Genomic DNA, 13,520 nt, shown 5'->3' with positions numbered 1-13,520 from the left:
ATACTCTGAATAAATTATTTAAATAAAAAAAATTTTAAAGATTCCTTAGAGTTGATGGTGTTGGCCATTGGCAGCTGCTGGAAATTTTGCTCTTCTGGATTTCTAGGTAATCCTTTCTGCTGAGTTTTGTTAAAAGTAAGCCTTTATATAGATTACAGCTGAAGTGCTATTTCTAAATCTTCATTTGAATGTTCCAATTTTTTTTATGGCAATGATGCCCAAAGACATTGAAGCCCCAGTTCTGAGCACATTTTCAGTATTAACCTATTATTGTCTTTAAAAGGTTCACCAGCTTTCCCTCCCTTCTAACACAGCTTGATGGCTTATACTCATGCATGTTTAAATGAGGCACTAGAACAGAATCTTTTAAATACCAGGTAGAAAAAGAAGTATTTTGGGGCTTTTAGATAATGATATGGCACATAATAGTTGTAAAGATCTATTATCTCAAGATAAACATTTAAGATTTTATAATTCTATGGAAGAAATGCCATATAAGAAACTAGCATAAATAAATAAAAAGCGTATATGGAATGATAATGCTATTTTACATAATATAATCATGTCTTTCTAGGAAGTATTTTACTGGCCACAAACAATAATAATATAGTGTTGCTTCTGGGAACAACATTTGAATCTGGAGTTGAAATGAGGTAAAGTGGTATGTTCATAAGACTTAGACAGCAACATGGAGGTCAATGTGTAGCACAAAAATGGGTTAAATATAATATGAGACGCTGAATAGCTTCTTTATTTTGCCCATATTTTCCACTTAGAAATCTATAGACACACACACACACATACACACACACACACACACACACACACACACACACACACACAACCTTTCTCTCTTCCCTCCCTCCTTCCTGTCTTTTGCTGGGAGACAGAGTCAGGTGGATCTCTGTGAGTTCAAGGCCAGCCTGGTCTACAAAGTGAGTCCAGGACAGCCAGGGCTACAAAGAGAAACCCTGTCTCGAAAAATCTAAATAAACTAAAACAAAACAAAACCAAACACAAGAACATATCATCTACATTAAAGTTAATGGTCTATCTCAAGAGTATCTTTCTTTCTACAATTAGTCAGCTACAAACTACTGATTCATGCAACACTGCCATAAGAAATTTCCAAATAGCTATAGAAGCTGTAGCAAAGGCTGCCTGTCTGGCCACTAAAGGTATCTTCTCCAACACACAGTTCCATTCTATACTCAGGCTCCACACAGCTGGAGATCGACTTCTAAAAGGTGGATTTCAAACCTGCCCCATAAGAATACCCACTGGCTTCTCTCCAAGGGCTTTTCCTTCAGATGTGGGGAATGAACAGGCATGGAAGCTTTGGGCAGCATATTTAAAATGGAGTTGTCATAGTGTCCAAGTGCCCTTGGTCTTACAAGAAAGTTGGTCATGGAATTTGAAACTAGAATATTAAGTGTTTCTGAGGCCCAAGGTGCTAATAAGCATCCAGGTGTATCTGCAATCGGGGATCCCTGAGCAAAAGTCTGTAGGAGTTCTTTATTACTCGAGGAACTATTTGGGGTGACAGCATTGAATTAAGACCTAAAAGATACAAATAAAACTGCAAGCAAAGGCAGGAGAGGTGCTTTCCTGGCAGAAGAAATAGGAAATGCATCCCAAAAGAAGATTCCAGCCAAACCAAGTATGGCTTCAGGAGCTGCACACAAACTGCTGGGCTTTCCTGCCCCAATGACTCACAAAAGAGCATATTATCTCTTCATTTCCAGCCCTATGCTGAGCAGGAGGACTATGAAGAACTGATCAAAGCTTCCATATGACTTCAATTTTGTTAGATCTATTTAAATCCAGAGTCTGGATTCATTTACACAATCTGTTTCATTTACAACTTAGAAGTCTCAGTGTTTTGACCTTGTGGGTTCATTTTTTTCTCTCTTCTACCCTTCTCTATCCCTAACACTAGGTAGGATTGGAAAAAGGATAGAGGGGAAAAAGGATAGATTTAGAAGATAAATCTAATAACTAATTTATACAAAATTAAATTTCAAGTTTTTAAAAAAGTCCCACAAATTTAATATAAGTCCTTCAACCTAAAATTGCAAATGAAAAACAAATAAATCAATTTAAAACTTGAATTGACTTTACAAGAGTCTTATTTAACACAATTGTAAATATCTTACACATCAACCTTGTATAAATTCCAGTTAGTAGCCAGTAGGAGATTATTAATCCTATAAAATACACATGCTTCACTCCCTCTCTTCCTGATTAGACATACACAATTTTTGTCTAATACAGACTGATATTTCTTCATGATCAGGAGCTTTCTGGTGGGAAACAGAACATTAATATCAATTGAATGATATCTTCCTATGAAGAGATTTAAATAATATATATAATACATATATTATAGGTAATATATATAATAATATATATTATAATGTGTGTATGGATGGATGGCTGTGTGTTTATGTATATTTATATACATATTTATTAAAACAAGAGGATTCTCTCCACGTGCTACACTGTAATTAACTAAGCAGGCTAGGGCACTGAGACAGTTAGATTTAAGTAGACAAACTTTGTTCTACTGAAAGCCACGCTGGGGTACATTTTAGGCTTGCCATCACTTTACAACACTTCACCATCTTCCAGCCTAACTTGACAGCACTTGGTAGGCATTCGGTTTTGTTTCCTTTAACCATACCACCTGGTGGTATTCTGCATTGCTTCCATTTCCAAGATAGGATGCCAACTCTTGAGATGTTTCATTGTTTAGTTAAGATCCATTTCATCCGTATCTTTTCTTGTCCTGAGGTCATCAATCTGACCAGACGTGGAAGTATTTATTGTCCTGATCCAATGTATTGTTTGGTTTGTGAAGTCTAAACTAGCTCAGATAGCTAATCCCCTGTGGATTTATTATTGATCTGTTCATTCTAGGAACAGGCATTGAGAGACTTCTGTGTGGTATGCCACAGGATACAGCAATGAATAGAACCCAGGCATTTCACAAACAATTGTTCCTTCTAGTAGGTGGTCCAGGCCTGTGCATATACAGAAGAGCAAGGAGAAGATGATACTATAGCAAGTGAAGCAAGTAGACCAAAAACCAAACAGAGGCTGTGGTGTAACTGAATCAAACATGAATGTTCAGAGCATGTGCCTTCTCCATATGTGTGGGATAGCACATCATCAGGAAAAGAGCAAAGAAAGTACATTTTAAATAATAGAAAAATTATTTCTTTTTTAAATTTTATTTTATTAATTTATTCATATTACATCTCAGTGGTTATCCCCTCCCTTGTATCCTCCCATTCCTCCCTCCCTCCCATTTTCCCCTTACTTCCCTCCCCTATGACTGTGACTGAGAGGAACATTATGATAGAAAAATTATTTCTTAAGCTAAAAATCCCAACAGGGAAAAATGTAGCAAATCACATAGAAGAAAATCTGGGAAAATTTACCTCCAAGGATACCAAGAAAAGGTAGCCCTGTATGTCTAGCTTACAACATGAATGTTGGGTCAGACTGTGAGGGGCCTTGAAGTCTTTTTTGCACAAGTAATGTACAAAATGTTTCACATTTGGCATGCAAAGAGACAATGTCAACACATACAGGCACACAGGGAATAAACTACTTTTCTCCTAGTAAGAAACGAGTGTCCCAAAGGGCTAGTTGCTATCTATTCCAAATGTCACTTCTCACAAAATCAACACACACACACTGATGTATCCACACAAACATGTCTATACACATACATACATGCATGCACACACACATGAGTGTGCACACAAACACATGTACATGTGTACATATTTATGCACATATGAGTATACACACATACCCATATGTAACACAAGCACTCATGTATGCACTCAGATTCTTCAGAGAGCAAGGGAACCAATAATCTGCCACTCTTGCACCCACGTAGGCCATGTTACTAAGGATGCTCTACTAGATGGTGTGGAGTGGTGAATAGATTTAATCTTGAAGAAGATAGGATCTGATTCAATTTTCTTGGAAAAGTAACTCAGAGAGAAAAGGATTTATGAGGGAAATCTCCGTAAGGAAATGGCACTTTAGATGGAGATTATCCTCAGAAGCAGAGAACGAAAAGTAATGAAGGATGTGGTTATAAAAAAGAAAGAAGAAAGAAGAAAAAATGAGGAGGAGGAGAAAATGGTGTTTCAAAGGAGAAATGTCTACAATTGGAGACGCAGATAGTAAAAAGAAATTATAGGGAGACATAAAAGCCAACAAGTATTTGTCACTTGATTTATAGAGCAAAGTAAAACATTGGCTAGTCATAAGCAAGAATGATAAAAATGGATTGGATAAAACTGAGTAACTGTAAGAAAATACCTTACACGGGACAAGAATTCACTTAGAGTTGTTGAGACAAATTCTATGGCTGTTTTCAGCCCTATACCTTTTGGAGCATTATTTTTATTCTTTCAGCCATTCTCTTCTGCTTCATTGACCTCAAAGAGGTTCTAGAATTTATTATCCCATTATTTAAGTATTACACGCTCTTAGGAAATTCTAAAGTGGAAAGAAACTGTCAGCAAAGATTACAAGAAACACTTCATTGCAGAAATCTGAACTCGCAGGGGGAACAAAAGCCAAAACACAGGCAATAAGAACTCAGGATAGGACAAAAAACACAGACAAGGGAGATTTTTTTTTTAACTATGTTTTGTCTAGAATAATATGTTGCTCCAGATGAGGCCAAGAAAACTGGCCAAGGTCTTTGATCACCAGTGAATATGAACAAACAATAACTGAAATGTTACAAAAGCTCAGAAAGGTACTTCAGTAAAGACACTGTAGTCAGATGTCCTTGGTAGCCATTCCATCCAGTTATTAAGCAGGTGATGAAAACTATCTGGTGGGCTAAAAGCATTTCTAACATTGTGAAACAAATGCAACTAGTGTAGCTTTCAGAATTGAGAAAGTTCAGGAAGAAGAGAATTGCTATTAAAGATGAATGCTGCAGAAAAGAAGAAAAAAACTTATTAGTAGATGGGATGATGTTTGTTTCTGGTCCCAGCAGTTGGAAGGTAGAGAAAAAAGGTCACCTCCTCAATGTCAACCTCATCTGCATAGGTGAGGTTGGGCTACATAAGATTCATCAGGAAAAAAAGAAAGGAAGGAAGGAAAGAAAAGAAAAAGGCAATTGCTCTTTTGTAAATACTAGAAAGTAAACACTCAAAGTGCATGTGTTTGCTTGAGATAAGGGTGGTGTGAGTAGCTGTGTTATTGACATCTTTATAAGGATAAGAGAGCTCTTGCAAAACAAAGCCAAGAGTAAAGGCTAAGAACAGTAAATACCATCATCAAAGCACATCACAGGACATTGTGCAGCATCACAGATGCAAGAATCAAAGACAACAAACTAAATCATTCAAGGTCTAGGGAATCCTTCAGGACTAACTACAGTAAGCATCTCCCTGCATCTAAAAGAACAACACTGAAAATACTAAGAAAAAAATCACTGTGTGTGTATCCCACAGAAAGGACATATTCATCTGCCAAGTGACCTGTGGAGTGACTAAAAATATGAAGAAAGGTGAAATCTCACCCCTTCAAAGTTCATGGTGCTGGGAAAAATAGAGAGGCGAGACAAACATCAGTGCCAATCAGAAATTAAAGAAAAGGTGAACGAAGCCATCTCATGAGCACTCTGGAAGGTCCCACTGTCCTGCTCCCTCCCCATCAGCAGCATTCAGCCAGCCTACGCAACACCCACTGGTAATTTGAGGCTGCAAGTTCTTCTCCAATTGAGGTTTTTTTTTCCTGAGGAGAGTGTACAAGGGGTGTGCACAAGAATGACATTGCTGGGATTTTTACAAATGCTCTCATATCACCAAGAGAAAAAAAATTCTGAAATATGAAAAATCAATAATTAAAGAAAATACATTATCAAGAAAAGCAAAAAGCCACTGTAGCAGTGTTGGGGAACAGGGCATTGAAACTGGGTCTTAAGAGGGGTGAATGTCTTGCTCAAGAAAGAAGACTGCTAGAGAACAAACCCATCTCTTCAGGTTTTGGCATCTCTTCCTCATGGCTTTCCCCTAACACAGGACTGATGGGGCAATACAAAAGCCCTTAGGAGAAGCCTCCAGAACTGTCAACCAAACAAAATTCCATTTCCCTGATTCTCTGATCTTAGGTATTCTGTGATAGCAATAGACAGCCACTGTATGTGTCTAGACTCTGTTTAGGATGCTCTGCATTTGCTTTGAAGGCCATTTCTCTCTTGCCTCCCACCTCGTTGCCCAGTGTAATGAAAACTAAGGGATCCCAGCGAGAGTGGAGCTGCTTTCCAGTTCTCCATATCAAACTGCCGCAGACATCAGTTCAACCATATCAGTTCAATCACACACCAGAACCTGAGATGAGGAGGGATGAGATGGGAGTGAAGAATGCCCACTTGGCATGGTTGGCCCAAGTCGCAGGAGGTCGTAATGACCACTGGGCTTCTGGCACCCTGTCATCCACTGTATTCTAGCTGGTGCTGACATGCCATGGTGCATTTCGTTGGCTCTATATGCTTCCTGTGTTTACTTTTGCCTGCTTGCTGGGAAGCAAAAGGCCAAAAGCGTCCTGGAGCCATAACACGTGCAAGAGAACAGCCATGAAGATGCCATTATGTCACCTGATTATTTCAAGCCTTGTGTGTGTGTGTGGGGGCGGGGGTCACAATGTTTGTTTAGGCATTGGCAGAACATTTGCCCTTACTGCCTCTGAAATCCTCAATGTGTTAAGGCACTGTCAAGTTCCCTTGCATGGCAGACACAGCATTGTGCCCACAGGTACCCAGGGTGCTGTGATTGCCAAGCACGGAACCTTGGTTTAGCACAGCAGGCCATGCCTTCTGAGAGCTCAGATTCCTCAGACAGAAGAAAGGTGGCAAATTAGTGGCAATGAGATTACTGTGTCCCCTACTAATGCGGGAAGAGATGTATTGCCATTTACTTCTGACATGACTGGTCTCTCCTAAAGGCCTCTGTTCAAGTAGAGTGCCGCAATTCTCTTTGAATGAACTGAATGGATATCCAAATTCCTTATATAGAAATCAACTCATAAAACAAGCAAATTGCCATGCCATCGAGGAATAAGAAGATAAGGTCAGAATAAATATTCGGGGTCTGGGATATAGCATAGTGACAGAACACTTTTCTAGCATGCAAGAGGTTCTGAGTTCCATCTTTGGAGTCACAAAACAAAAGGAATAATAATAATGAATCTAGCAACTGGCCCTCCTCTTCCTGAATTTTATCTTTTCTCTGAGCTAAACAAACTGTCCGTTAGTTCAGTGACAAGACAACAAGCAGTGTGGCTCAATCTGAGATGAAATGTTTACATTCAGATTAAGTACTGGTAAATATACTTAAAACTGTGACACAAAGGACAGCTCTAATAATTTCTAGAAATGTCTGTACTTCAGCACTAGGACACATCACAATTCAAGGCTAAACTACAAATCGAGGTATAAAATTTCTTGTCTGACAGCACTGTCCAGACCTAGAGTTTCTGCTCCCTTCCCTCAAGCCTAGTTAGGCTGACTGACTGGAGTTTAATTTGACATGTGTGACATTTCAGGCTGTATCACAGGAGATCATACAGATTCTGCTGGGCTCTTTATCTCTGGCTGCTAACCCTTGGAATGAACTACCATGCTTTAGGGAAGCCAAGGAGAGGCTACTGTTGGAAGCAACGGACTTCCTAGCTTCAGCTAAGCCAAGCAAAGCAACAACTTCTCAGCCAGGTGAATAAGCCACCTCAGAAGTTGGTCCCCTAGCTCCCTGCAAAGAGACCCTGGCTATGACAGAGGGGAGCAGCAATGATCCTTTCCTGTTGTTCTGGGCTCCAGCTGTCAATCATGAGCAAATATTTTAAATCAGTCCTATAGGGTGTCCCATCACTTGTTAATGCACAACTCCACAAGGCAGCTGCTTATGTTCATCCTGCACAAAGAGGTTAAATGATGTACCATAGATCCAAGGCTAGGCACTTGCAAAGTTGGAGTATAAGACAAGGCCTGCATAATAAGTAAAATCAAGTCATGAGGATGGATGCAAGAGTTTTACCTGTGTTTGTAACTTGTGGTTCTTAAAATCAAAAGAAATTTGAATAAAATAAACTGAAATGTTCACAATCTGTTTAATTCTAACAGTAGAAACAAAAAAATCTCTTCTTTTATACTAAAATGTTCTGGGCATTGTAAGTAAGTTATAATTTATAAATAGATTTTAAGAAATAAAAACAAAGAGAACTTATCAAATTCTTAAATATGCCTAGTTAAAACCAAGCAGGTCTTTTATTGAAACTCAGAGATGATGCTGCAGAGACTAAGATGACTAGGAGATTCTCCAGTTTCCTCAAGAATGCCTAAGGAAAGGAGTTGGTGCTGATCATGCCCTCACTTTAGTCATGCCCTCACTTTAGTCATGCCATCACTTGGCCTCTACACCAAGCATTCTGTGATGAGTAAGCAAGCCACATCCTACAACTACCCAGTATCTACCTGTTCAATAAGAGAAATGTGCCCAATGTGCCCAGCCTAAGGACCCTAAAGCCAAGCCTGGACTGGCAAAAGAACCTGTGAATGCTCCCATACATGGAAGAGGACCCCTTTCCTGTGACCCCAATAAAAACAATGGGAGAAACTCATACATGAAAATTGAATTAAAATACAAATTGCCATATTTTATAAAATGAGAAATATACTTAATGTGCTATCTTGATAATAAGAAAAGAAACTTGTTCCTATCTGCCCAATTCTTTTTACATATATTCTACATTTTTGGTTCAAAGAAATTTGGAAAATCCAAAGAGGTACATGCCTCAGCTACTCAAAGGAAGTGCAAGGGGGAAGTAAGTCAGCAGTTGACAGAGTGACTATAGCTAGTCAAGGATTCAGTAAAACCTCTAGGTTCACTCATCTGTCTCTCAGCCATAGTTCCTGAAAGTATTACTTTAAACAAGCAGTTCTAAGTCCAGAGGTCGCACCCCCTATGAGAGTGTAATAACCGTTTCACAGGTGTTTAGAGTCCAGTGTTCTGTGTGCCTATACACCTGTAATAAACTACTGTTATACAAGCAAACCTTAGTTCAGTTGTTCTGACCCTTCCTTTAATACAGTTCCTCATGTTCTGGTAACCCCTAAGCATAGAAATTCTTTTTGTTGCTACTTCATAACTGTAATTTTGCTACTTTTCTGAATCATAATGTAAATATCAATTTTTTTATGGTCTTAAGAGATCCCTGTGAAAGGGTTACTTGACCCATGTATGGTTGGGGCCTACGGGTTGAGAAGCACTGGTTTAAAGTAATACTTTCAGTAAAAAAATAAATAAATAATAAAATAAAATAAATAGAATAAATGAAACAAATTAAAGATTTGAGAGGAATGTATTGTAAGGCAGAAGGAAAGTATAAGCATGATTATAAAAATTACCATTCCTCTGGAGACTGCAGGCAGATCCCTAGGTGTCCAGAACATGGTAGCAAAGATTGTAAGGCAAATGATTGTTTCTTAGGAATAACGTGAGGATAGAGGCATGGAGAAAACTGTGTGACTTCCCAAAAGTGTTTTTAATTAGCAGTAAATAGTCTTAAAAAGGTAAAACATGGATCTTAGCAACCAAAAGAGAAATGTATTTTGAGATTTAAGGAGACACATTATTTCAAACTTCATAGTATCTCAAATGGTCACATTGTTTTGTTTTGTTTTTTTAACTGAAATCAATAACAACTGTGACTTTTCAGGCCCTAAAAGTTCAGGTTATCTGTCTGCTTAAAATTCCCCTATAATATTTTTAGGAGCCCTTAAATACTAAATATTCACTTCTCCCACTTTGCAGGAAACAGGTTTTTATAGCCTAATGCATATGTAGACTACTTTAAAATTTAGTGTTGTGTGCATTTTCATTTACGCACTGATCCAACTTGGGCTGCTGTGTTTCAGTTGATTTCATAGGTGGACTAGACGCGCACTCCCACTACCAGGATCATGTTGAGTTAAAGCCTGTTAAACCTGTAAGTAGAGGTGTGAACATGTGCAAAATATTAATCCATCTAACCTGGCCTAAACTAACCAACTCTGAAGTACTTTGGACCTGCTACACATCATTGCTTTAATTTTCACTCACATTAAAACAACCTTTCACATGTAACCCAATGTCGTTATTATTCATTCCAGAAGGGACTTCATGTAGGTGATGTGGCATGTACTTCTAAAGTGATGTTCTTGTCTAATTTTTCTCATTAGCAGTTGATTTATTGCATTTGGGAAAACATGTTTATTTATTCTACAGAAGTGGAGACTGAAGGAGTCTCTAGGCATCACTGCCGAGTAAAAAGGAGGTGGAGAACGTGGATTAGAGTCTAGACTTACAGAATACAGGTACCTTGCTCAACTTGTCTGAGACTTACATCATCTGTCATGTGGCTTTGTGAGAGAAGGGTGGATGGTTGTCGAGGAAGAGATAATCTTCAAAAGCACAGTTCATAGAAGCAGTTGCTTCTAATTTTTATTTACAATCAACGTTATTTATTTTTAAAACCTCAGGAATAAGTTTTCTATATTCCCCAAGGACATGGAAAAAGTCAACAACAAAGTGACCCCTATAGAACTGTTCCAATTTCAGATTCCGGAAGGAATCTTGGTCACTAGATTGATAAAAATCATAGAATATAACAAAAAAGGCTCCATAACTCCACTGTTGTGAAATTCAAAGTAGAAAATAAACAAGAATAGAAAGTAACAGCTGTCATATGCTAGCTATGTTGCCTGCACTGTCTCATCTAATTGTAGTGAAAAGGTATATTAATATATATTAATCACTATTCTTATTTTATGAATAAGGAAACTGAAGCTCAGCTAAGAATTAGGGCGCTTTCTCAATACCTCATAATTAGTAAGTTGAACATCTGGCCTCATCTGTGGTTAATGCAGAGTTACTTAGCCTGACTTAATAGACATGTTCAGATGGACTTCCTGTATGTTGTGCACAACCTTACATAATTCTATAGTAACAGGCACTATCCAGTGAAGCTGTTGCCAGTACACAACCACATAGCAAAGGCTTCATGGCTGTCTTATTGGCACTTTGGTCCCCATTCAGATCTGCTGTACTTTCCTAGAACTTCTGAGGACTGAGGTCCTGAGAACTCTGCAAAGGAGAATTGGAATTAACAGAACTCACACACCAAACGCATGCTAGGTGTTTAAATAAGTTTTGGACTTCTGTGGTAAATGCAAGTGGAAAACATCTGCTCTATGTAGCACTACATTTGATTTTGAATAATCACAAATGAGATGCCCCAAAAGTTGGTATTTGTGGGTTGAGGAGCTTGGCAGGAGTTATGACAATTACCAGAATGTTAAGTGCACTGGAAACGAAAGAGAACAAAGACAAAGCCTGATGAAGGCTGGAAAAGCCTTCATATATTTGTTAGATAAGAGGGTGACTAATGTACTCTTTAATCTTACCATGGAAAAAAAAAATAACTCTACAGAGAAATTGCAGTGTGAAAAGCACTGCTGTGTAAGAGAGTATATTAGGAAGGTTATTAAGAACTGTAATTGATTAATGTTGATAATAGGAATCTCCTTCCTCAAGGGACTTTAAAGAATAGATTATTAAGTACTTGTGCATCTCTCAAGGTGTGTGTGACTATGTCCTAGGGCAAGTGACTTCCTTTTATGTTCCCTGAAGTCCCTTCATCTCTGGGAATCAAGACCACATAAAACATCCTCTTAAGATCACCTACCAGGCTTTGATCAAATCCTCTATGTCCCCAAAGGGTTTTCTCACTGTCCCTGTTCACTGCTGAACCTGCACCAGTTCGGTGGGGCATTAGCATAAACCACAGGCTGCAAAAAGCTACAGGACATGACTCTGCTTTGACCCATTATCATGTCATATGAATATGGAGTGCCTTTCAACTATGAAGAGGGTGGAAATTTGACAGATCAAACTAAGCATTGAAATTATTGTGCATAGGAGAATTTTAAAAGTCACTATCTGTTACTCCCCAGTATGCAAATATTTCAGAATTGATCCAATGAGCATCATTCAGATGCTTGGTTTCTTTACTAAGGCCTTTTATACTAGATTACAATGCATCCAGCTCAGCTCACTGATAATCATATTAACTACACATGCACACATGTGCATGTATACACACATTCACACACACACACATTCACACACACACACACACATTCACACACACACACACACACACACACACACACACACACACACACACACACCACACACACACACCAGCTTGGAGAAAACTCTAGCTTTCTGTACTAAATTGATAAAGAGGACACTGAACGCTCAGCTGATTTTAAACTTTCATTAAGTCTCTTCAATTTACATGGAGTATAAAGCCAGATTTCATGAGGAAGTGCCTTTACTGAGAAAGTCAAAAGACTCCTCACCATATTCCCAGACATATATACATGAACAGGTGTTTTCCTGTTGAAAAAGAGTTGAAAAAAGGTGGACAGCCATTCATAGGTGGCACTGTTCAACTGTACAGGAAGACCCCATACCCATGTAAGAGTGTCAATGTATTAGTGGTCAAATTGGGTGACTATATATATAGCAGAGTGCAGTTGTGGTAGGGATGGTGTAGTTCACAAAAGAGGCTGGCTTTTTGTTCTTTCTTTCTACAGTAATGATATCAAGCCCCATTGATCAATTACATCATTTTAATTCTATTTATACTCATTAATTGATTGACTGCAATGGTGTGAACCACTCACTGCCTGGGATCTGGGGATAAAAAGATAAATAGCAATTCAGTATTGGCCTCTAAAGCTGCTCACCCAGGGGGAGTGACCTACATAGAAAGAAACCAAACAGAAAATTATATCCCCAAGATAATGTTTTGCCCAAATTAAAATGGCTGTGTTTCCCTTAGTACAGAAAAGTTTCACTGGGAAATGACACTGAGAAGACCATGGCAGTTGACAGTGGCAAGGCTATGTATGAATATGGAAGATCTCTATACCTTCCTTTGAATTTTGTCATGAACCTATATGAAGAAGAGGATAGAGTGGAATAGGAGGAGGAGGAAGAGAGGAGGAGGAGGAGGAAGATGGAGAATGCCCCTCATATGGAAGCTCAGAAGTCCATAAACTTCTAGAGCAGGGATTACATATGCTCAACCATATTCATAGTGGCCTTATTCATAATAGCCAGAACATGGAAACAGCCTAAGTGTCCCTCAGTAGAAGAATGGATAAAGAAACTGGGGCATTTACACTATGGAATACTACTCAGCTATTAAAAACAAGGAATTCCCAATATTTGTGGACAAAAGGATTGAACTAGAAATGATCATAATGAGTGAGCTAACCCAGAACAGAAAGACCCAAATAGTATATACTCACTTATATCTGGACACTAGGCCAAGGAGCATGTCTCATGAAAGTCTTCACTTATCAGGAAAATGGGATAGTGGTGAGGACATCCTAAGGTGAGAGAAATATAGGAGATAGGGAAATAGATGGATCC

General features: G+C 38.5%; 1 protein-coding gene across 2 annotated transcripts in view; it reads left to right on the top strand.

Moving 5' to 3' along the window:
• The window catches only part of Nkain3 (sodium/potassium transporting ATPase interacting 3), a 606,811-nt gene that overhangs the window by 580,004 nt on the left and 13,287 nt on the right, over nucleotides 1-13,520 (top strand). The window contains exon 6 of one of the 2 annotated variants that reach the window (XM_051160821.1): nucleotides 9,953-10,023. The exons of the other annotated variant lie outside the window; for it this stretch is intronic. Within the exon in view, the coding sequence (XP_051016778.1) occupies nucleotides 9,953-10,023 (71 nt within the window). The remainder of the gene's footprint in view (nucleotides 1-9,952; nucleotides 10,024-13,520) is intronic. 2 annotated transcript variants of the gene reach the window in all.

This window comes from Acomys russatus, chromosome 2 (genome assembly GCF_903995435.1).
Source record: "Acomys russatus chromosome 2, mAcoRus1.1, whole genome shotgun sequence".
Taxonomy (NCBI): domain Eukaryota; kingdom Metazoa; phylum Chordata; class Mammalia; order Rodentia; family Muridae; genus Acomys; species Acomys russatus.
This window is presented reverse-complemented; position numbering and strand designations above follow the sequence as displayed.